Here is a 24,377-nt window from a genome sequence, read left to right as displayed (position 1 = left end):
TGATGTAAATAAATGGAACTGATTTCTATATTCCAGTTGTTTTAATCAGATCATGAGAACTTATGACCAATATTAATGCTAATTTTACTAAAAAACCAGCCAGAATCATAGAAATTAGGCTTGCTCAGGCAATTTCTCTCTATTCCCCCAGGCTACCTGTCCTTGCTTCTACTCTGTGTAGGCTTATTTTTTATGTCTGAGTTTGTCCTGGAGCTCCCTGATCATCCATGCCAGCCTCCTGATGTTTTTTCCTGACTTCCCCTTTGGTTGAGATGCATTGCTCCTGTGCTTGGAGGAGGTGATCCTTGAATATTTACCAGTTACTCTAAATCACTTACTCTTTTAAATTACATGGAAAAATGGAAATCCCTTTACCAATTCCTTAGGGGACATTTTACCATAGGAGAGGTATTGCACCAAAGGCTGTCACTGTAGCCAAATTGTTATTCCTGTAGATTCACTCTCAGGAGAACCAGCACCATCTGCTTGACAGATGGTTGTACATGAGCCAGCAGTGTGCCCAGGTGGCCCAGAAGGCCAACGGCATCCTGGCTTTTATCAGGAATAGCGTGGCCAGCAGGAATAGGGATGTAATTCTCCCCTTGTACTCAGCAGTGGTGAGGTGTCACCTCAAGTACTTTGTGGAGTTCTGGGTCCCTCACTTCAAGAAAGATACTGAAGTGCTGAAGCAAGTCCAGAGGAGAGCAAGGAGGCTGTGAAGTGGGAAGGTCTTGTAAGGAGAGGCTGAGGGAGCTGGGGTTATTTAGCCTGGAGGAGACTCATGGGGGACGTCATCACTCTCTACAACTCTCTGAAGGGAGGGTGTAGTCAGGGGGGGTCGGGTTCTTCTCCCAGGCAACAAGTGACAGGATGAGGGTATGGCCTGAAGCTGCTGCAGAGGAGGTATAGGTTGGATATCAGGAAGCATTTCCTCATGGAGAGGGTGATCAGGCATTGGAATGGGCTGCCCAGGGAAGTGGTGGAGTCACCGTTCCTGGAAGTGTTTAAGGAAAGGTTGGATGTGGCACTCAGTGCCATGGTCTGGCAGTGTGCTGGTGTTAGGCCATAGGGTGGATGTGATGATCTCAGAGGTCTTTCCAGCCTCAGTCATTCTGTGGCTCATGGCAGCAGGGAAAGCCAGGAGAGGGAATTCTTCCTCCTGTACCTATGACCACAGCAGAGAGAGCATTTGTGGCTAAATGTTTGTCCTGAAAATACACTTTCAGACACCGATCATCACAAGAGCACCCGGAAATTTTTATTTCACCTCTGTGACCAACATTTTGTATGCTGTTTTATTTCCCCATTCATTCAGACTTGTTCTATGTTGACACCTTGTGGGACCAATCACGGACTGTCTCCTCGATCACAGTGACAAAATCATTTTGCAGACGCAAAATGGAACCTCTAAGACAGAAAACTTCTGCACCACTACTCAGCCCAGCTCCCTATCCCCTCCCGCCGCGGAACGGACGCTTCCACCCTACTGCTGAGGTGCCACCGACCCCGCTGCTCAGTACCGCCCTTGGGGGCGGGGCCTGGCTCCCCCCTGGGCCAATCAGACACCGAAGTAGCCACCCCCGGAGAGGCTTTGGGGGCGGTGATAGGACCGGAGAGCTGTCACTCACCTGGCGGCACGACCCGGGAGCGCCATGAGCGGGAAGGCGGAGGTATGGCCGCTGTCGCCCGCTCTCACACTCCCCGTCCCCATTTCCCCCCCCCGACCTCCCACCCCTCCCGGCGGCGGGACCACCGCCTGGGGTGAGCTGCAGTGGGGTGCCCGGAGTCCGGAGGTTGTGGGTGGCGGTTAACGAGGCCCCCAGGGAGCCCCGCGAGGTCGCCGGGACTGGGGCCGGCCCGGGGCTGCTCTTGTCCCGAAAGCGGGGTTCGTCACACGGTGTGGAAAAGGCCCGACCGCACACAGGGGCCAAATATTTGATTTACTTTCCAGTTCTGCGCGGAAAGCGGAGCCAGGTGGTGTCCCACAAAGCTAGCTTAGCTCCCTGAAACTCAGGGGCTGCTTTTGTACATAGAAATACGTAAAATTACTATGTTACATCTAGAATTATATTCTATTATACGTGTACGTGGTTGGTTCACAAGTTCTATTTAAAAGGAAAGTGCGTAACAATTCTACCAGGCATGCTTACAGGGTAGGGGGCTTTTTGTTTGTAGGGGTTCCTGTAGCCTATGGGTGGGAATTCTACTATGCTAATGGTATGCTAACAGTATGTTAATAAGGTACACAAATTACTTAGTGTTTTCTACTTAGCACTCAAGGCTGTACCTGTTCTCACACCGAAATAAATTGTGGCAGTAACTCCGTGGCTTTCATCCGTCTTGCAGGCAGGTCAGGGACAGGTTATTTATTGACTGCTGGGTGTCACAGTTTTAACACTGGCCTGGCAATTAAACTGAATGAGAGATGCTCTCTATTAATCTCTCTCTCCTCCCTGAGAAAGAAAGGAGAGAGAATAAGGGAGAGAGACTTATGGGTTGGAAACTAAACTACACAACCTTAATGAAACAGTAATGATAAATAGGAAAAAAAATTACAAAATATATACAAATATACAGGAAAATTGATACCACGTTCCTCCCCCAGTAACTCTTACGTCACCACCGAGGCTGCAGGGCAGCCCTGGGAAAGTCCAGGCTGGACTCCTGGAGTCAGCAGCAGTCGGGAACTGGAGGCAGGAACACACAGATATGGGCTGGCACGGATCAGGACCACAGGCAGACAAATGGGTGGAAACCTCCCAGGATACTGAAGCAAAACAGGGAACAGGGGAAGAAGGGGAAGCAGGAAGGGTTTGACCCTCAAATTTATACTGAGTATGACATGTATGGGATGGAATACTCTGGTCAATTTTGACTGTTTATCTTGTCCATTCCTCCCCAAAGGAGGATTTCAGGTGTGACCTTTTTACTCCTTCTGTCCTTCCGGAGGGCAAAATTTTCCTCAGAACTGAGCAATGGCCTTGGCTCTGCACACCAGTCTCTAGCTGTAACTATAAATATTGAGTGTTATCAGTCCTAGAAACAGATACTGTCTGAAAAACTTGCTGTTAATGTCAGCTTACAAGAGACTTAGCTGAAAGCAAAAGTAAAAGACAGAAAATCACCGTTATCCTGGCCCAAACCAGGACACTAAGGAAATGCTTTTTTCTAATTTTTTCTGTGTTGGTGTTTTGCAAGTTCTGTTCATACTCTGTGGGTCTCTTTCTTTCTCTTAGGTGGGTCTCTTTCTCTCTCTTAGGTGATTTTTCCTAAAATTTTACCTGTTTCAGTTAATGACCTATATCACTCTTGTGGATGCCGCAGTGCTTGGTCTGGCGCAGCAGCTGGGGCTGATGATGGAGCACAGCACCCACGTGGATGGTCCTAGAGCTTGTTTTGCCTTTGGATATGTAAGGTGCTGCAGGCTGTGGGAGCTGCTGTTCCCTTCTGAGGAACCCCTAAAGCTGAGGAAGGGGCATGGGGTGGGTGTGCTGCCACCTCTGCCTTACCAAGAGAGGGGTGAACATAGCTGCTGGCCAGCTGAGCCCTGCCTGGCCTGGTGCCTGCACTGAGCAATGAGCAGCTCTGTTTTTTCAGGCTTATTTCTGTGTGTCTGTACAGACAGGCCTGGCTGCAGGCAGTGCCACACATCTGACTGCCATCCTGCTGGCATCCCCCACCCCTTTCAGCTGGGCAGAGGCTGTATAGCTCCATGAGGCCACTGACAACCTCCACCCTCCTTGTGTGGTGCCTCTCTAGGTCTGCTGGCAAGCAGAGCCAGCACTGATGTGAAATAGTGTTTCATCCCACCCCTGGAATGTTTTCCTCTTTGCTGCAAGGGGACATCAGCTCCACATCAGCTGGTCTTGTGTCTCATGCAGCTCCTCCAGGTCTCTCACCACTGTAGGGCCTCCATTAGCCTGGAGCTGGCTTTGTCTGAACCTCTGCTGGTCCTCTCCTGCTCTTGGGGAAAGTTTGGTCTTTGTATGCAGGCTGCTGCTCCACTGAGTTGTTTTTGCTGTATAATTTGGAAATGGCTGCAGGGCTGTGTCTACATGTCCTGTATTTCTGTGGTTTAGGTTGCTAGTTGGAGACTAAGTGCCTCCCTCGTCTTAGAATATACAAATCCATGAAATGTGTATCTTGTACCATCTGTCATCAGTTATTATTGAACACTTAAAGTAGTTCCTGTTGTTTTTTTCCTTATAGTTGTGGATAGTATCTAAAATGATTGTATTCAAATGCTTTTCTCATAATACTGTTTTTTTGGTCTTTTCTCTCTGAATGAAGCTTGTTTATGGATCCTATAGCTACAGCATTAAATGGTTGCTGCCAGCATGGTGTTCTCTTGATCCTATATGCTCCATAGAGCTCTACAGACACAAAGTAATTTGGTTTTAATGAGTGTTTTGGGGCTTTCTTAACCCTTTTATTTAATAATGTATGTGAGAGATGGGAGATAAAAATACTTTTTCCACTAGAGGAAACTAATTAGAGGAGAGTTCGTATTTCCTATTTATTTTAGTCTTATGGAAAGCTTAATTTTTCATATTAAGGAAGATTTAATATTCAAGCTAGCTCTCAAATAGATACACATATAAAAAGAGAACATAAGAAGCATTCCAGCTTATGCCTTGAAGCTAGGAATACTTCATTTTCTACTGGGGAAAATGAGATGTGAATGATAACAAGACTTGTTTGTTATTGCATGGAAAAGAGGTAGAGTTACCTCTACCTCTTAAGAGTTATTACTGTTAAACAGAAGCAATAAAAGTGGACTTGCAATTTTGTTTTCTTTCTTGACCTGTTTTTCTTCATCATAATGTGTAGACTGGGGACATGCTTTATCTCTCTTTTTTTTTTTTAATTATGTTTTTTTATTTGTTTTATTTCTAGGTTAAAGTGAAAATACCTTTTGGAAACAAGTATCTGGATGCTATCTTTTCTGTCCCAGAGAAGAAATCAACTTACGGAGTGATTCTTACCCATGGAGCTGGAGGAGATATGAATTTCCCTCACTTAGTGTCTTTGGCAGCCTATCTTGCATCCCATGGAGTTCTGTGCCTAAGATTTACTTGTAAAGGCCTCAACATTGTTCATAGGACTAAGGCCTTCAAAACAGTTGTGGTAAGAAGTGACCAAATTATGCCAAATCTTAGATCCATGGATGAAAAAAAAAAAAAACAAAACAAAAAAAACCACACCACAAAAAAACAGAAGTAAAATAAATCCTGTCTGCTTCTGGTTTTCTTAAATTACCACCAGCTATTAGTCAAGCAGCAATGGGAAAATTAGCAATGATGGTTTAGATAAATGGAGCAGTTTCATGAGCAGAAACAGCAGCTTTTATACAGGCAATAGTTAAAACTGCTGCAGCAAATATATAGGTTTGAGTTTACTGGGAGGAAAAAAAAATCAAAACTGGAGAAGGGGATGTGATGAAAGCAAGGATGTTTTGTGGAAAAATGGCTAGGAAAAAATGCAGTATTTAGGATAGAAACAAGAGGTAGGTGTTATGGAAGGGCTTGGTGAGGGGAAGAGGATTAAGAGACAGCTTTGGAAGCAGTTTTGAGAGGGAGTTTTGACCTGGGAGTGTTGTGCTCGGCCTCTGAGGGTTGGCAGCTGGGAGAGCAGGACTTTGGGGAAAGAGTATGGGACTCTGGGTCACAGGAGCAGAAGCAAAAGAGGTTGGGAGTAGCAGATGGAAGCTCTAGAACCTAAATAATTATCCTTGATTTCCAGATCAGTTTGAACCGGTCCTTTGTGTGTGTTTATCTCTTGCTGCTGCTGCAGTATTTAAGGTGTTCTTAAGGTTCTTTTGTTAAAACCAGCAGCCTTTTGTTCTGATAGAATCATAGAATCATAGAATTGGCTGGGTTGGAAGGGACCTCAGAGATCATCGAGTCCAACCCTTGATAGTGTCAGCTTAGAGTATCTTCCTGTTTTGGAGCATATAGGAAAGAGTGGAAATTTTCTCCTGATTACCTAGCTGCTTTTACTGGGACATGGGAAGGTAGCTTGAACGTTTTGCATTTAGCATCAGATATTTTTATAGAGGAACTAAGTCCAGTTCTTAAGGAATTAATTTGTACAATGTAATTGTGATTATGTCTATATTAAGTTGAAATTAGACTTTTCTGGGTTTAATGTGGATCTGTTAACCAATCCTTTTTAAAGAAGCATGATGGTTTTAGTGAGTTAATATGCTGTGTAAAGGAAATGTAAAGACCTCTGCCAAGGTAGCATCTTATTAGTTATCTCCTAAAAACTGGAAAAAAAAAAGTGTTTCTCAGTTTTATCTTCCCAGGTAGACTGACTGTGTCTTAAATTCTTCATTGGAAATAAGTGACCTCAGCCTGAGTGAAGGGCATTTTGGTCACTGATACTGTCTTTTGATGGGCTAAGTGTGTGCACCTGGCCTCTTACTAGGACTGAGTTGATACACAGTAACCATTTATGTTTTGGTAATTTGATAAGCCACCTGAAATTTTAGGTTTGCTGAGAGCTAATGTGAATTTGCTTATGTTCACAGCAAAATGTTACAAAATTTTTTGCATGGAAAAAAAAGCAACTTGTATGTATCTGTTCTTTGTTTAATCCACAGTTCTGAAAGAGTTTCCTATTGTGTTTAGTAGCTACAAGCAAACAAATCCCCACTTCAGCTGCCTTAATTCTCATTTTTTTATTTCTTTAGGAATACTTAAGGCATTCTGATGATTATAAACTTTCGGGTGTCTTCCTTGCAGGTATTGGTTTTATAATTTATAATTTTCTCTCTTGTACTGCCCCTAATGATAGTAATGGGTATTATTCAGTTTAAGTCTGCCTCACTTTGGTAAGAAGTCAATAAACAGATGTGGATGGGAGGTTTCAGTTTTAGGTGGGCACTGAAAGCTTGCTGTATGACAAGGAAACCAACTGAATAAACTCCAACTAGCCAGTATTGCCTTGAGTGTGAAATTCAGTCCTCTGCTGGCAGGACCTTCTTTACAAAGAGTTGACTGCTCTGTAACCTTCCTTAATTCAATACCAGTCCATTGACTGCCACAGACACTGCCACAGGTGCCAAGCCCAGGTACAGAGCTGCATTTGGGTGTCTTAATGCCTCCAGCCCTGGTGGCTGTGCAGCTCAGCTCTGTCACTGCTGGCTCCAGTCACAAATGGGAACATCCAGCAGCAGCATTTCTCCCATGCCTTGGGAGAAAACTTTCTTACTGCTTGTAAGATACAGGGCATGAGTTCTCTGATAATCCATGTGCACTTGCCACCTGTGGGTCTTGAAGAGTTCCAGTTATTGCAGATTGTTTTCTAGGTGCTTTAGGAGAAAACTTTCTTACCTCTTGTAAGATACAGGGCATGAGTTCTCTCATAATCCATGGTACATGTCACCTGTGGGTCTTGAAGAATTCCAGTTATTGGTAAGGGGAAAGCCATTGTGCCAAAGCAGGTTTTGGTAGATAAAACCTAGCAGCAGATAGAAAATCAGTTAGGTTATGTGGAAAAAGGAAGTAGATGTGTGTGTTTTGTGTGATAACTTGATATGGGAAACCCTAAATGTTACTCTGACTAAGTGAAACCAAATCTGCCCTGATGATTAATCCATCTGGTTATCAGCCACTTGTAAAACTCAGTTACAGAGCATTGTCAGTTCATATGCCTCTTTGAGATATTTTGATATCCCCTTACTGTTACTGACTGCCCTCACACTACAAGTTCATATTTTATTATGAAAAATAATCCCCTTCTCCCTTTTTCTTCCCCTTCTGCCTTTCCTTGCCCCTTTTCCTTGCCCCTTTCCATCCCCTCTTCTTTCCCCTCTTCTTTCCCCTCTTTCTTCCACTCTTTCTTCCCCTCTTCTTTCCCCCCTTCCTTCCCCCCTTTCTTCCCCCCTTCCTTCCCCCTTCCTTCCCCCTTCCTTCCCCCCTTCCTTCCCCCCTTCCTTCCCCCTTCCTTCCCCCCTTCCTTCCCCCTTCCTTCCCCCTTCCTTCCCCCTTCCTTCCCCCTTCCTTCCCCCTTCCTTCCCCCATTCCTTTCCCCCTTTCTCTCTTCTTTTTAATTTCCCTTGTTATTTAAATGGAGATGTGAAAACATAATACAACCAGACAAGTATTTTAGCAGATAAAGTTGAAATTAGGATTAATATTTTTCGTGAAGTAGGTGAAAAGCATCCCTAGCATCTTGTACTACTGGTGTGCTCAAGTACACTCAGTTGGATTGTTTTTAGGAATTGGTTCCTAAACAGAATGTAGATGAAGTGACAGAAATACACTTTTTTTTCCTTTTAACCTGGGGGAAAGGCCGTTCCATGGGCTCACGAGCTGCTGCATCTGTGATACGTCATCTTGGCCAGGAGGATGATGATGACAGCTTCATTCAAGGCTTAATATGTTTATCTTATCCATTGCATCGACCAAAACTTCAGTCCAAGCTCCAAGATGAAGATTTATTACTTATCAAGTGTCCAGTGCTGTTTGTCTCGGGAGCAGCAGATGAGATGTGTGAAAAAGTGAGTACCCTTGTAAATTCTGCAGTGAAGAGGCAGTGTGGAGGGCTAGGAATGAGTCTGAGTGACATTTGTACTGGTATGCACAGCTGTGACTCTTGTTAACAGCTTTCTCTAACTATATATATATATATGTATATTTTATCTGAAGGAAGCCCGGGATAGGAAACTTCATCAACATAAAGAAGCTTGGGAGTGCGTTCTTTTGCTGCTTAATACTTCTGGATCATCCTTGATCCAAGTGAACTCCTCTTCAGGGCACTAAAATACTGCTAATTTAAATGTTTTGGGTTGTTTGGGTTTGTTTTTTTTTTTATAGGATGAATTTGTACAAACTAAAAGCAACCTATGGAAGGAGTGAGTTATGTGCTATTCTGTGTTAACCACCTCACGTTACAAAACAATCACTGTTTATGCTGTGCTACCTGTACACATCTGTCACATTTTCATGACAAATTCTAGTAAACCAGTTCTACCCACAAGTCAGGTTTCTGTGGTAGAAAGCAGTCTTTTTGTAGACACTGAGAACAAGTGCACAGAGATCAGAATGCAGTGGGTTTCTGCCTTGTTTTCTTGCAAATAAGTATGTTATCTGTTGCTCTTAAATTTGGGACTGCATCCAAAAAATTGTCTTTTTTTGTGTTTGGACAGTTTCTAAAGAATTATAATGCATTTGTGAGGAGTTGTCACCAAAATAAGCCAGGCTACAACCAGCAGATCTTTGAAGTGCCCTCATAGTGGGGAGCTCATTAAGACTTTGTACAGATGGTTTTTAGATTTGTTTGCTGACAAAGTTTAACAAAGCCAGTCTCTAAGGAACTGAATTGCTCCTCTGCCTCTGTAGAATAATCTGACATAAGAAGTTCCTTCATTTTATTTGTAATACTACCCACTGGTAGTAAAAGTGTATGCCCTTGTCCTCCTTCATGGGGAAGGAGCCTCCACAGGGATGTGACTTTTGTAGGTTTTTAAGTTCTAATTTTGTGCTGTTTTGTGTTTGAGTGAGGGTGAGCATTTGAGCAAACTCCATTGCTGAACACAATATCATTATGTGTGTTCTGTGTTTTTAATGTGCGCCCAGATCCATTTTGGTTATAATAGTTACCAGCTATGTGTTGCACAGCAAAGAGAGAAACATTTAGGAGCTGCAGTTTGTAGCAGCTGATTCTCTGACATCTTACTCTTATTTTTATCCATAGCAATTGCTAGAAGGTGTGGCAAGCCAGATGAAAGCCCCTAAAAAAATACATTGGATTGACAAAGCAAACCATGGGATGGCAGTAAAAGGACGAACAGCAGATGATGTCATGGAAGAAATAAATGTGCAAGTTTTTACTTGGCTTAGAGAGAATACTGAACTGGAGAATAAATGATTTGCAGTGTTTTAGCAGTGTCTTTGTTTAGCTTTTCCTATGTGCAGCAAATTAAGAGTTTGTTATTTCTGAGACATATATTTTTTTAAGATGCTTTCAGAAGTCTAAGTGTAAATGCAAATAAAACTCCTTGTAAACAGGGAGTCTCCATCTTATTTGTAGCCCCCCTTTAAGTATTGGTGCATTGTAATAAGGTCTCCCCTAAGCTTTCTTAAGGCTGAACAAACCCAGTTTTCTGTCTCTCCTCACGTGGTAGGTGCTTCAGTCCTCTGATTATCCTCATGGCTCTTCTCTGGACATTCTCCAGCCTGTCTGCATCCTTTTTGTAGAGTCTTTCCTTTTAAAGGAAAGACAGAAAATTCACCAAGTATTTAATACCATGGAAGCATTCTTTTTGTATTTCTGTGCAAATCACTGCATACAGTACTTAGTGCTCTGCATTAACAAGTAGATGCTTATCTGGTTTTGACTGATACTTGAAGTAATTTACAGGAAAGAATCTGTTTTGATTTTGACAACAAACCTTTGAGTGGTTTCATTCTGAGTGTATTACTGATGCAATGCTTGTTTGAAATGAAAACCTACAGATTCATAGAACCACATACCCTGAGGCTGGGCAGCCTGGGCTGTGCTGCTGGCACACATTGTGGTGTGCTTCAAAACCAGTGATGCAGTGAGAGGAATCTCGACTCATTTAGTGTGAAACTCCCAGCCTTCAGAGGAAAGGGGGCAGTGTTAATGCAGGCATTGCTGTGCATGAAGAGCAAAGAACATGGCTCAGTTCTAAAGCCACCCTCCAGCAACTTCCCTAGTGTAAAGGACTGATCAGAGAGCCCCTTTGAAGAGAGGCATGGAAGACTACACACCTCGAGTACTGTGTCCAGTTCTGGGCCCCTCAGTTCAGGAAGGAGATTGAGGTGCTGGAGCAGGTCCAAAGGAGGGCAACCAGGCTGGTGAAGGGACTCGAGCACAGATCCTATGAGGAGAGGCTGAGGGAGCTGGGGCTGTTCAGCCTGGAGAAGAGGAGGCTCAGAGGAGACCTCATCACTCTCTACAACTCCCTGGAAGGAGGGGGTAGCCAGGGGGGGTTGGTCTCTTTTCCCAGGCAACTCTCAGCAAGACAAGAGGGCACGGTCTGAAGTTGTGCCGGGGGAGGTTTAGGCTGGATATTAGAAAGAATTTCTTTACAGAGAGGGTGATCAGACATTGGAATGGGCTGCCCAGGGAAGTAGTGGATTCTCCATCCCTGGAGATATTTAAAGAGAGACTGGATGTGGCACTCAGTGCCATGCTCTGGTAACTGCAACGGTGGTTCAAGGGTTGGACTTGATGATCTCTGAGGTCCCTTCCAACCCAGTCGATTCTATGATTCTATGACTACTAAATAAAAAATGGTAAGAAACAAATTATGTTAATACTAGTGGAGGAACTCCAGGAGAAGAAAGTAGATATGACATGTGAAGGCTTCTGTCAGGAGGGTTCAGAAGAGGCAGGTGGGGGTCCCATCACCCATCAGCAGGATGAATTTGGGTCTTCAGCTGGGCTGTGATGTTGCAGAGTGGATGAAATACTTCATGTGCCCTTGCAGCTGCCAACTTCCTCACTCTGGCCTACCAGGAACCTGCTGGTATAACCAAAGCTTACAGCAATAGATTAATTGGCTTTCAGACAAGTCATCAGCAAGTGTCAGCTGAATGATGACCCCTGAGATGAAATGGTTGATACTGAGAAAAGCATCTTGCTTTTGTCCCCTGAGATGCTGGTCTCATCTCCATTGCCAAGAGTTCCCCAAAACCTGGTCCATTCTGCATATTAGGGCTTGCAGCTTGCTGCTGCAGTGTGACCAGCTGCATGTGAGCAGGCAGCTTGAGCCTGGAGGTTGCCCTTGGGAGGAGCTGTGGTGACAGTGCATAGCTGCTTAAACTGGGGTCAGATCATCCCAGGGGAGCTGAGAGGATTGTTGTGAGGGTTCGGTCAGGTGCTTACATCAGATAGCTTTATTTTAGTGCTGCACTGCAAAAAAGATCTATTTAAAATGACTAGTTTAGTATAGTTAAATTATAACATAGTGTTTAACACATGATCAAACTAACCATTCCTTAGGCTTGCTTTTACTGCAGTAAAAGGCAGATGAAAGTTAAAAATCAGATACAATATTCCTCTGTTGCTTCTCACATGATGTTGATATGCTCTCCACGGAACAGTTGAATTACTTATTCTTAGTGGAAAACAGGTATTCTGAAAATGGACTCATGAAAGAATGATTGGTTTAGTTTCAGTAGTCACTGCCCAGTGCTACTCAATTCTTTTCATATTGCCAAACAGTGAGTTTCACAGACAAGGTACCTGTGAAAAACTGTATGTAACTTTAGCACTGTGTTTTTCCTTCAGGTTAAAATGATGTATTATAAACCCCACATCATTGTCTTGGAAAATACTGTTCAGAAAGAACAAAGTTACAGTCTGACAAAGCTTTGGCTACATGGGGTGGGAGAACAGATTTACAGTTTTTATTTGCCCCTTTCTATAGAATATGCTTGTGAATAGATTCAGTATAACAAGCATGAGTAATAAGTATCTGCATTTCCACAGTATCTCATGACAGAAACACATGATTGATATAAACATGGCTTTTATTAAAAAAAAAATACATAAAAATGTTCTTGAAGAAGGCGTGGCAGCTGCTGCAAGATAAAAAGTAAACGTGCTTGCTTTTATTCCATAAGTAGATCACGATACAGTAAGCATCATATCCATTGACACGATCCATTGGCATTTTAAACCAAATTTTTTCTTCTTTCCTTAAGAAGGCATTTTCAATATAGGTAAATATTAAAAAAATTGTTTTGTTTCTTTCTGTCAGAGTTCATCTTTGGCCTGTAGTCAAAAGAGAAGAAACATTTTTCAGTTAACTGGAAACTCAATTTTCAGCTGTCTAGTCCTGCAATACATGAAGAAGTGGTTCTAAGTTTGACAGGTGCTAATGGCCTGGTAACTGATACCATGGGCTTTTCAGCAGTGCCTTTTCCCTTTGAGTATGAACTGAAGATATCCAGCACCTGACATTTAAGGCTGTATGTATGCTACCTTTTTTCTGTGGCAAGTACATGGAAAAAGGTCGTCATCAGGCTGGTGCACTCTCTCCATCCCATCTCTGATTTTTGGCTCACTCACTTGCAAGCTGGCGTATTCCTAGTTTAAAAAAAAAAAAAAAAGGAAGGTATCATTAATTAATAGAATGTTAGGGGTTGGAAAGGATCTCTGGAGATCCCCTAAGTCCAACCCCCCTGCCAAAGGAAGTTCACCTAAAGCAGGTTGCACAGGATGGCATCCAGGGGGGTTTTGAGTGTCTCCAGAGACAGAGACTCCAACACCTCTCTGGGCAGCCTGTTCCAGTGCTCTGCTACCCCTGAACTAGAGAAGTTCCTCTTCAAGTTTAGATGAAATTTCCTGTGTTTCAATTTAATGTGCCCATTACCTCTTGCCCTGCCACTGGGCACCACTGAAAAAAGACTGGCCCTATCATCCTAGGAATTGATAAGATCCCTCTCTCAGTCTTCTCTTCAGACTAGAAAGACCAAGCCCTTCACCCTTTCCTCACAAGAGATATTCTAGTCCCCTATTCATCTTCATAGCCCTTAGCTGTATGCCCTCCAGTAGTTCCCCGCCCTTCTGGAACACCTGGTTGTAAACACTGTACCAAATAAGCTGAGTAATTCTGTAAAAACTCTGGGGCTGCATGATCTGTTACTCCATAGTGTGTCAGAGTGACTGCAGGCAGCAGCCCCTTCAGGTGCCTCACTGGAGTTTCAGTGTCTCGGTGCTAATGCACAGATATTTTCAGCTGTGGTTCACAGGGTGTGTGTCTGATGTGGAATTCTGTGATCATTGTGGGCAACATATTCTTGCAGATTAGATCACGATTTATGGGATCCAACTGCTTCTCAAACCACCAGCATAGTCTTAAGGGGCTTAATAGGAAATTACTGAACGCAATGTTTTTAAGCCAACTGAAATTCTTACTTGCTACTGCTTGCTCGTGGCTTCAAGTATTGGACTGACCTGTTTCCAGCAGCTCCACTGCCCTGAATTCTTTCTGTGGGATTTCTTATTTTGAGAGTTATGGCCATTAAAAATATACTAACCTGGAAAAGTTTGAAGTAGTAACAAAAAATGTGATCTCCCATGAGATTGTTTCTTGCAAATTCTTGCCCAGATTTTGCAATATTTTTTGCCTGTCAAAAAAAAAAAATAAAAAAATTTCTTTAATTGTCAAAAAGCAGCAGTTATTTCAGTATTGATTCTGGAGCCAAGTATAGCGTTGACAGCTTAAGATAATATTTATATTTTGCCTTCTTAATTTTAGAAGTACAACATTCTTACAAAAATCTCCTCTTTTTCCAAAATGTTATTTAATTTCAAAGTAAGGGCTTTATTATATATATTTAAAATGTGTCTTTCTTATTGGTAGAGTTGATGACAGTAATTTAAGTCTAATAGACTGTTTTAAATAAATGCACTTTTTGCTGTATTTTGTCTAGAAAGATCATGGATTGCTTCTAAACTCATATTTACCTCTTCATCATGCTCCTTTGCCCACTGTAGTTTTTCTAATAGATCACTCAGGTCACTTTTAAACGGAATATAATGTTTCCATGGCTGCAGCTCGTTATAAAAATGCTCATAGTAGATGGAGTCTTGCTTTAGCACCACACTGTTTCCTGCTAGCAGATAAGGCAATCTGTAGGCTGCCACCGTGCCATCAATATTGATCTGGTATTTATACTGTAAAGAAAATAACTATAAGTTATTAACAAACAGAAGAGCCAAGCACCTTGGTTAGGTTATATTATTCTGAGGGTGCTGGTATCACATTATCAATGTTTTAGTAGCTTTTATTTTTTAGTTTGGAATTCATCGTAGTGCGGGGTACACAGAGACGCCCTCTTCATCCATTTGAAGTTCTTTGGAAATTCCTAGATGCTCATCCTTAGATGTGAGGGTAGATAGAATCATAGAATTCATAGAATTAGCCGGGTTGGAAGGGACCTCAGAGATCATCTAGTCCAACCCTTGACCCACCGGAGCAGTTGCTAGACCATGGCACTGAGTGCCACATCCAGTCTTTTTTTAAATGTCTCCAGGGACGGAGAATGTGCCACTTCATCCACTGATTTTCCCCTTATGTTAGTTATGTTAGTAGTCCTGATTGCTGGATCAGGAAAAAGGAATAAAAAGGAACTTGGAGTTTCATAGACAACCCAAGCTCCTACGGAACCTCTAGATGTAAAGCAGTTAATTGCACTGGAGGGGGATGCTTATTCATGTTTGTTATTGCTGTACTGCTGAAAAACTAAAAATCACTTTATAACCAGTAATATTTACAATTTTACTTGATAATGGGAAACACCAAGAACCTAGTTCTGTGAAAACTGGTCAGTGTCTTACCTTAAAAAAATCAAAAAATGAAATGTGCTTAACAATTGGGCCATAGAGGCTTTCATCATGTTTAAAAAAAAAAAAGTTTGTGAAAGCAGCATCTATGATCTCTGGGTATTTTCTGCTCAGTTTTACAAGTTCAAGCCTTTCTTTGCGACTGTCACGCCCTCTCCAGAATGCTGTGGTATTCTTGTCTTCCCATGATGGGCCAGTATTTGCCTGAACTGACATCATATCCAGACTGACTCTGGGGGAGAAAGACATTATTTAATAGTGAAGCCTACTGGAAAGTTTTTGAAGTGCAACTGCTTAAAAGTTTACAGTACCAACAGGCAAACAGCAAGGATGAAGGTAAGTCATAAGCACACCCGTATATGTAATGTATCAGTATTTTTGCAGTGATAAAAATAGATCAGGATTGTCAGGTTCACACGCCTGAGGCAAAGCAGCATCAGTCCAATGACAACTTGGTGTGTGGAAAGAGGACCTGTCAGCTGCCATGGAAAAAAGTGGCTAAAAGTGGATTTAGTTGCCAGAGAGATGAAGTTGACACAGGGTAATGCAGTATCTGATAATGGTGATGAGGCAGTCATGATAGTCCAAAGCAAGGTTTTTATGTAATTAGTTTCATACAACATATTTCACTTTCTTTGCAAAGTTAAAACACATAAACTGGTTGAGGAGGGGTGAGGAAGGGAAGAAAATTTAGGAATAGTCTTGATAATAAAGACAACCTGAACTGAATGCAGTGAAATTATAAACAGGTTCAAAGTGGATAACAGAGATCTCTTGGAAGCTGTAGTGTTTCAAACCAGCTACAGAGCACTTTCAAAGGCCAGTGATCAAAGTGGGAAATGGTAGGTCCTAAGTCAAGAGGACTACATTGGGCTTTGAAATGTAAAAAAAAAAGATTCTAGGAAAATCAGGAAAAAAAGAGACCTGACCAGTTGTCAACATGCCAATTAGGGGGAGAGAACAAAGCAGCAAGCATAGTACCTACCCTTAAAATATTCTCTCTAAGAGTACAAATACCTTTTTGAAAGATCACTCACTGAATTTTGTGAAAATTTTAAGCAATTTCTTACCGGCCCATAGTCTCCAAAACTGAGTCTGTTAAGTCATATGTTGGCATGACAATGTCTTTTGACTCAGTGGACCCACACCATGAGAAGATGGGGTGCAGGTTCTGCAGGGATTTCTTTTTCTCCAAAGGCCAGTCCCCCAGGTTAACAAAAAATTCCACATCTGGCATTTTCACCTAAACAGAAGCAAAGTAAACACAAATGCATTTTAACATAAAGCATAATTCTATTGCTAACATCTTGTGTATTGAAAACAACCTAAGAGAAAAAATAGACAGATCTCCAGTATACTTAATGTATCTATAATAAATCATTGAAGTTTAGAAACATTCTAGAAGCACTGAGACTACAGTAATGATAATTTTAATTTTTATTAGAATATGTAGTTAAGCTATTTAAAACATTTAAATACAACTATTTTAATAGATCCATGAGAAAATATCTTCTCTGAAGAAAGAACAATCCTCAGCATTAATAATTCTCAAATCTACATGTAAAAATGTAGTTGAAACATTTTGCTGATTCCTCATCATATATACACATCACAGCATTTCTCCTCTCAAACCCCATTATTCTTCAGATCAGAATCATCAGCCACAGGATAAGATTTCAGGATTCTTCTGTGCCTCAGAGAGATTTCATTACATTTCTAATTTAATTTCTCTTCATGGACAGAGAATGAAGCTAATAGTTTGCCAAATATCAAGCATCCCCCTAAACTGCTGGAGATACTTTTCGCTAACTTGATGACCCAAGAAAATCTTTGGCAGAGACATCCAGAAATTCTACAGAGACCCAGGGCAACACTTTTTGTCTTCAGTATAGACTGACATGAAAGGTTTTATTGTGTACCTTCAGTTCAAAGGGGGGTTGGCTACACCTTGTAATCTACAGCACTAAACTTTGAGTACAGTGCCATCTAATGGTTATGATGGACACAAACAGGCTACAAACTACATTTTATTTACATCCTCAATGACATCATTCCACAGGTTAAATATTCTTCTCCCACTCAGTAACCTACAGTCTTTTAGTGACACTACTGTAATAAAAAATTCTGCAGTCTTCCTACAGTGTTTAAGGGGGATTTTCTAAATCTGTAAGCAGTTTTTGCCTTTGGAGTTAGCAAATCTTTTCCAACAGTTAGCCTAAATACTTTTGATACAATTTAATTCCATTATTCCTTGTTCAGCACTAATGACACTGAGGACTTTCATCTTCCACAGAGCAGCCCTATGGATAATTTAAGGCAACATTCACAACTTCACCTAGACACTGTTACATGAAACAACCCCCACTTAAATGAATCTTCATTTGTGTATCTAGTAACTCTTGCCATTTTCCTATCAGTAATTCATTTTCCTATCGGAAATGTCAGTAACTGAAAAATCTTTCTGGACACCCAAAGGCAGACACAATAGCATAACTGATCACTACTAATCCAGAGCACAGTGGAAAGGTTACTTTACATTTCTTTCATGTGTTTCTTCTGTTAGTGTTTGTATTTAGCTTTTCACAAAAGCATGCTACTGTTGATTCAGGTTAAATTTGAAATTTGTGATACTGCAACCTTCCCACTTTCCCGCAGAACATAATCACTTGCTCCCTATTTTAAATAGGTGTCATAACTATATGACTTATTCAGCCTTTGTGTAGTATCTATCACTTTATTTTATCTGTTTTTCCATACAATTTCTCTTATTTTAACTATGATGCTGTACTGTGAGGTACTTGCAGATTCTTTAATTTTTTGTTACCTGAAAATTCAACAAGCATATTCTGTAGTCCATCTTCAAGTCAAAATACAACTTATTAAGTGGGAAGTAAAGCCAGGACAAACCACTGAAGAATAAATCTGACACCTTTCTCCTCTCTGGAAACATTGGAAGCTATTACTTAAGTAAGGCTTTCCGAGCAGGTTACAGTTGTTTCCTGTAGGCAAAGTTCTCCTGTCTTTGTGAGAAATGTGTGAGACTTACCCTCAAGAGCCTAAGATACCAGCTATCCATAGAGGAAGCCTGTTCTACAAAGAATTTATATAGGAATGACTTGATTTTTTTATGATAAATCCATGTTGTTGCAAACCATTTACCTTACCTGTCAGCTGTTTATGAACAATGTGTTTATTTTTTAGAATTTTTTTTTAAGGAATTTAAGATTAGTAACTCCATACTTCAGTAATTCCTCTCCTTTATAAAAGACAAAGTGCTTTGTCTTTTTACAGTCAAAAATAGGTATTAACTCTGGTATCTTCATATTTCTCTTACTAATCTTTATGTAACAATTATGTTATGTTTGTGTGTGCTGAAACTTCAGCCCTGTTATGCTCTGTCACTATGTACACAACATCAGGTTTCTTTTTTTTCAAAGTTTCCCTAGGAAAGAGTCTTCATGGGGCTTTTTGCTTGTACAACAAAGGAGTTTCACCACAAGCTAACTGTTGGCCTTTTGGTGCTCTTTCTCAATCCTTTCCATCTTGTTTTCAACACATGGAATTTAATGGAAATGATACACATTACCTATTTGTGACAGTCTTTGTAAAATACACTAGCAGAGACAGAATTTTCTATTAGATGCTACAGTTATTTATTTAATCTATACAAAAACACTCTGTCCAGATCTATCAAACCCTCCTATAAAAGCCTGTTTTTCAATTACCACTTGCTAACTAAGAGCAGGCTTTTATAGGAGAGGCACACAGTGATCAGACAGCATTCTAAAATGTGCCAACTTCAAACAAGGAAAATCCATCTGACCTTCCCATTATTAATCAAAGAACAAGAAAAGCTTTTTAACAGAAATAGCAACAAATAGGCTAAGGTACACTTGTTAAGCCCAGACTTCTACAAATTAGGCCATGCAGAATAAATGATGGTATGGAAGTACTCACTTTTCTTGTCAAAGAAAGCAGTATGGCATCCATGAAAATTCTGAAGCCAACATGCTCACCATATGTCTTTATATAAACCTGAAAATAAGCAAAGGTTTTACTGATCTGGTGTTTTCATTTCAGAGAACACACAATTTAGAGCTCTTTTAATCACTTAGTAAGTAACTAGTCAGACAGATTGTATGCCTGCACAGAGTAATGAATCAGCTGGGAAGCTTCACGAATCTCATCTAACACAACATAGAAAAGTGAGAAAAAAAAAAAAAAAAAAAAGACAAGCTTTGCTTGCTTTTGCAGCTTTTTAAGGCTGTCTCACAGACACAGAAACTGGTTGTTTCTGTTTTGTTCCATTGTTCTCATTTCCATATGAAACTCCACTGAAGTCAGAACAGCTGTGTTAGAAAGAACTGTAGCTCTGATCCTCAGCAGAGCTAAGTGTTATTTCTTTACCACACAATTATGCACAACATAATTTATTGATACATGTCAAATTAGATGATTGTGTCACTCCACAGCAATATCACTCAGAGAACAGAAAACTGAATTAGCATTTAGGAGATTTGGGCCTGTGCCCAGTACTCATATTGATTGCTTGGAAAGCAATTTGCCTCCACTGTGCTTCAGTTGTCACAAAAAGCACTTCTCAAAGTAAGATAAATACTACTGAGTTCAAACTGCAGAGTCTTCAAGGGTAGAAGAGTGAACAAAGGAACTTTCTTAAAGGACAATAAAAAACTTTCCAACTGGGAAGAGCCAACCAGCCTAAATGTATGACTTGCCACCAAATCCCCATATGGACTTCAGGACAACCCATTCCATACCTCGTTACCTTTGATGGTGTAATGACACAAACTCTGCCTTTGTCCAAACCTCTGTGGAATTTCTTTTGCAATCTTATCTGGATCAACAGTGGGAAAATTTGCTAGGTCTCTTTGAATCTGTGGAATGATTTGAGGGCAGTTCATCTCTTCCAGCCATACACTGCTCTCCTCCTGAGGGCAGTCACAGTTTTCATGGTAAATAGGTCCTATGAGCAACACAATTATTATTTTACTTTAGTAAGTCACACTATTGAGCTGCTGAGATCAGAAAAGAGGGTCAGGCACTAAGCATTCACTGTAAGGGACAAACCTTCAGCAATTGTAAGTGGATATGTTTGAAACTTTTTGTTTTTTACTCAAATTGAGTCACACATTTGTTAAGCAACAGGTTCACAGCATTTGTTCATTTTTGCTATTTTGGATAGTACATGCAGGACACATAGTGACTCCATAACACCAATGGGATTTGACAGTCTGGAGAAGTACTGAGGTCTCACAGAACCCTATGCTAAAAGTTCTGGGACCGTTTGTGAGAAGGGTTGGACTTGATGATCTCTGAGGTCCCTTCCAACCCAGCCAATTCTATGATTCTATGATTCTATGAAAAAGCCATGGTAGGAAATCTGTGTAATGCTACTTCTTACCTTTTAAAATGTATGGGGACTTTGCGACATGTTTATCTCCACTTTTGACTTCTATCTTCAGGTTTTTGTAGCTTGCATACATCCTGTATCTCACAAGAAAGGAACCATCTTTCCTGTCTAATACTTGCACACCAACCCGAGTGAACTGTTCATCAGGAGCAGTGATCTTCACCTGGAATGCATTTTCACCTGGTGATGAAGTGAACCTACCAAGAGAATAAGTGGGAGCTTAATAAAAAAAAGGAAACACACAACAGCTTTCTTCATCTGATCCATTCCTTTTGTAGTTGACAGATTTCTAGTGACTTCACTGATCCATGCAAGGTCTTGATAAGCTCATCCTAATGTTAACAAGCAAGATATGATTTTTCCAAAGAGAATTTTGTTAGGGTACCTAAACCATGCTGTTAGAACCATTACATACCAAGCAGGCTCCACTCAGATACTCACAAACACACCTCTAAAATTACTTGGTGCCCTGCATGTTGAAGACTGTCAGAAATACAGTCTTTACAGAACAACTTTAAAAATCCAGCAAAGCTCTTGATTAGTGGTAGCTCAAGTGTAAAACGGTGGGAAGGCAGAGAGCATGCAGAAAAATGGATCTTGGGGCAAGTTTTAAACTGAAAGAGTATAGTCTTAGATTGGACAAGGGTGATGAGACACTGGAACAGGCTGCCAAGAGAAGCTGTTTTGGTGGTGGATTTTTTGTTGGTTTTTTTTTTTTTTTTTCATGGGTTGATGGACAGAGTGATCTTAGAGGTCTTTCCCAACGGTGACAATTCCGTGATCCTGTGGCTGCCCCATCCCTGGAAGTGGTCAAGGTCAGACTGGATATGGCCTTGAGCAACCTGATCTAGATGAAGATGTCCCTGTCCATGGAAGGAAGTCAGACTAAATTATTTTTAAGTCTGTTTCAACTCAAACAATTCTATGATTCCATTAAAAAAAAAAACCAAACAAAAAAACCCAAAGCCAACAAACAAAAAAACCCAAACAAAAAAACCCAACACAAAAATCCCCAAACAAAAGCAAGAAATAAACAAATAATTTTTTAAAAAAGCAAACAAAAAAATTAGAACAAGCTTCACTTTAGCATCTTTTTAACTGCTTCTTTACATACAGTCACAAAATACTTCCAGCTCACTTTATTTTCCAGATGCTATTTAAGGAAGAGAAGAATGAAGTTAAACTTCCTAATTCTTATGGTGGCTCATACAAAGGGGAAAAAAAAAAAAAGATATTTTAAATGGCAGTGTCTTTGTGGGGAGAAAACACTACACTGGGATCACATGCATTTATGACATTTTGGTGAGATTCACCATACACCAGTCACAGAAAAATCTCCATAAAACCAGAGAATGATTTGCAAGATCATTAAGTTAATGCATATTACAGAGATACTAAAAACTTCGGCATAGTCAAAATCTTACCTCTGCCAATTCCCTTCCAGTTCTTTAAACAACAAATATGTAGGGAGGGTTTGGGCTAAAGACAGAGGTGGTGGGAGCAGCTGGACTAAGAGATTACAGCCCAGCAGCTTGGTCACCTTTTCTTAAACTTATCCAGACATACTGAAGCTGCCAGCTCAACTAAATGCAGGAAATACTTACTGTTGAAGATAAACTCTATTTCCAGCTTCCAGACTCATGTGCCTCACAGTGAATCTAATCTGGACAACCTGGATGGAGCACTCTGAGCTCCTATCTAGCTTGAATGGTCAAGATTTCTTTCCCATAGAAATGTAAACCCTTGAGTGTCCAATGCAAACTAAATTTACCTATTACTCTAGGAATTACTTAATTCCAATTAAGTTTATTTAATGGCCCACAGAGCAATTCCTAAATTATGCTACTGATCTTGTGTCTGCGTGTTAAGGAGAAATACCAATGTTCCTAACAGTGGAAACATAATAAATGAAACATACGAGTTATTGTTAAGGTTTTGACAATGCAGAATAAATCATAAATTGCTGCCTGGACCAATACACGTGTTTTGCTGTTGAACATTTCCATCATCTCATTTCTGTCCTCATCTCTTCCCCTTGTGAAGTTAGATGATGCTCCTAGAGAGTTAAGGTGTTCTTCGAAGAAACACACAGGGAGCCTTCAGCACCAGTGGTTTCCCCCTCGAAAATCCCATATAAAATTCCGCCTAAAAGGTGTAAAAATCAGCCGGGGACAGGGTCAGCCCCACTGGGGTCGGGGCACATGGCCGTGCCGACACTGCTGCCACGCAAGGCGGAGAGCAGGACGCTTCGCTCCCTCACAAGAAACCCAGCAATGACCATTTGGACCCAGAGCCGCAAATATTTTAGGCGTCTGCCCAACCTGGGGTTAGCCGGACACCCACACCCCTGGGGAGGGTCTTAATTCGGGGGTCAGGGCGCCTAAAAAGCCCCCCTGCCCCCTCCCCGCCTAACTCCCCTCACCCTCCTGAGGTGGGGAGGGTGGGAGCTGGGACAGGACGCGTGACTTTTTTACCAATCTCTCGGATTTTTTTTCTTTTTTTCTGCCCGCAAGCGAAGTCCCCATCAGCACCATCAGCAGCAGCACCCACCACCGCCGCGCTTACCTCTGCCCTTCGGCGTCCACGGCCTGCACGTAAAAATACCGAGCGGGGAGGGCAGCCTCGGCCCGCAGCCCGGGCCCCCATACCGCGCTCAGCTCGGGGCTCACACCGCCGCCCCCGCCCCCGCCCGCCGCGACGGCTCCCAGGGCGAGGCAGAGCGGCCACAGGCCCCGCATTTACAGCGCTTCGCCTGACGGAGAAACACGGCCGGAGGGAGAGCAGCCGGGACCTTCCTCCGGCCCTCACGGCGGCACCGGGGAGTCCAGCCCTCGGCGCGCCTGGCACATGAGGCGGGGGGCGTGAAGGGGAAAACCGCGGGGCCGCTGCCGTCCCTGCCGCCGGGTCGGCCCTCTCAAAGAACCATCCCCCCCGGGAATGAGGGGAGCGGGGCGGGGCGATCTGCCGCCATACCCCCTCCTCCTTCCGCGGGGGCGGGGTGGGAGGTGTAGTCCGGTTGGGAGGAGGCCCACGGCGGGTTTGCGCAGAGTTCGGAACCGTCTACTGGCTTCTTGGGCTTTGCCGGGACAACTTCGGAAGAAGAGGAGAAATCCAGCTCTGGCGATGCCTTTGACTTCCACATTCAGTTCATGTCTCAGTGTTGCTGTTGAGTCTCCCCCGTCCGCTCTGTTACGGTGATTTCCAGAATTTAAAATTGGGAAAATTGGTTTATCAAAATTCTCCTCAGAGCAGCAGTAGCCGGGGCACGATGTAAGCTGCCTGGGCTCCTGCACTTGGGTCACAACAAAGCCCTGCAATGTTACCAGGCTTGCCAAAGAGCGGCTGGAAAGATGCCCAGAGGAAAAGGACCTGGGGGTAATGGTCATCATCTGGCTGATGGAACCAACAGTGTGCCCAGGAAATTACCTCAAGTTATGCCAGGGGAGGGTTAGGTTGAATATTAGGAAAAATTTCTTCACTGAAAAGGTTACCAGGCAGTGGCAGAGGCTGGTGGAGCCTCAGTCCCTGGAGGTATTTAAAGGACCTGTGGATGTGCTTCTGTTTTAGGGGTCAACTTGACAGCGCTGGGTTGCTGATTTTATGGGTCTTTTCTAAC

The 24,377-nt window shown here is 42.1% G+C and overlaps 3 protein-coding genes across 4 annotated transcripts in view; 1 reads left to right on the top strand and 2 right to left on the bottom strand.

Moving 5' to 3' along the window:
- The window catches only part of METTL21C (methyltransferase like 21C), a 34,831-nt gene extending 33,177 nt beyond the window's left edge, over window positions 1–1,654 (bottom strand). The window contains exon 1 of the mRNA XM_030458614.1: window positions 1,629–1,654. Coding sequence (XP_030314474.1) covers window positions 1,629–1,654 — 26 coding nt within the window. The remainder of the gene's footprint in view (window positions 1–1,628) is intronic.
- On the top strand, window positions 1,600–10,190 carry TEX30 (testis expressed 30). 2 transcript variants are annotated; one of them, XM_030466357.1, is made up of 5 exons: window positions 1,600–1,670; window positions 4,897–5,127; window positions 6,695–6,746; window positions 8,298–8,506; window positions 9,703–10,190. In XM_030466357.1, the coding sequence occupies exons 1-5, from the start codon at window positions 1,653–1,655 to the stop codon at window positions 9,874–9,876; spliced, it is 684 nt and encodes a 227-aa protein (XP_030322217.1). In that variant the 5' UTR covers window positions 1,600–1,652; the 3' UTR covers window positions 9,877–10,190. The 2 variants fall into 2 exon arrangements, with proteins under 2 accessions (XP_030322217.1, XP_030322224.1); XM_030466364.1 differs by lacking the exon at window positions 1,600–1,670 and adding an exon at window positions 1,731–1,761.
- A 2,373-nt stretch (window positions 10,191–12,563) lies between these two features.
- Window positions 12,564–23,714, bottom strand: POGLUT2 (protein O-glucosyltransferase 2). The gene is made up of 10 exons (XM_030466344.1): window positions 23,327–23,714; window positions 20,753–20,958; window positions 20,109–20,314; window positions 19,288–19,365; window positions 16,401–16,573; window positions 15,325–15,562; window positions 14,452–14,661; window positions 14,022–14,111; window positions 12,964–13,068; window positions 12,564–12,753 (listed from the first exon to the last, which is right to left on the bottom strand). Exons 1-10 carry the CDS (start codon window positions 23,497–23,499, stop codon window positions 12,736–12,738), a joined length of 1,497 nt encoding a protein of 498 aa, XP_030322204.1. The 5' UTR covers window positions 23,500–23,714; the 3' UTR covers window positions 12,564–12,735.
- Between the last annotated feature and the right edge of the window lie 663 nt (window positions 23,715–24,377).

Source organism: Calypte anna, chromosome 1, assembly GCF_003957555.1.
Source record: "Calypte anna isolate BGI_N300 chromosome 1, bCalAnn1_v1.p, whole genome shotgun sequence".
Taxonomy (NCBI): domain Eukaryota; kingdom Metazoa; phylum Chordata; class Aves; order Apodiformes; family Trochilidae; genus Calypte; species Calypte anna.
The sequence above is the reverse complement of the archived record's forward strand: the minus strand, read 5'-3'. Positions and strand labels throughout refer to the sequence as shown.

Bases quoted from the DNA above. Each gene is read 5' to 3' on its own strand.
- TEX30 (XM_030466357.1), top strand. The intron at 6,747-8,297 runs GTATTGGTTTTA...CCTGGGGGAAAG, and splicing joins TTCGGGTGTCTTCCTTGCAG to GCCGTTCCATGGGCTCACGA. The intron at 8,507-9,702 runs GTGAGTACCCTT...TTTTATCCATAG, and splicing joins CAGATGAGATGTGTGAAAAA to CAATTGCTAGAAGGTGTGGC.
- POGLUT2 (XM_030466344.1), bottom strand. From the start codon at position 23,499: ATGCGGGGCCTGTGGCCGCTCTGCCTCGCCCTGGGAGCCGTCGCGGCG. The intron at 14,662-15,324 runs GTAAGACACTGA...TTTTCTTTACAG, and splicing joins CATTTTTTGATTTTTTTAAG to TATAAATACCAGATCAATAT. The intron at 14,112-14,451 runs GTAAATATGAGT...TTTTTTTGACAG, and splicing joins CAAAGGAGCATGATGAAGAG to GCAAAAAATATTGCAAAATC.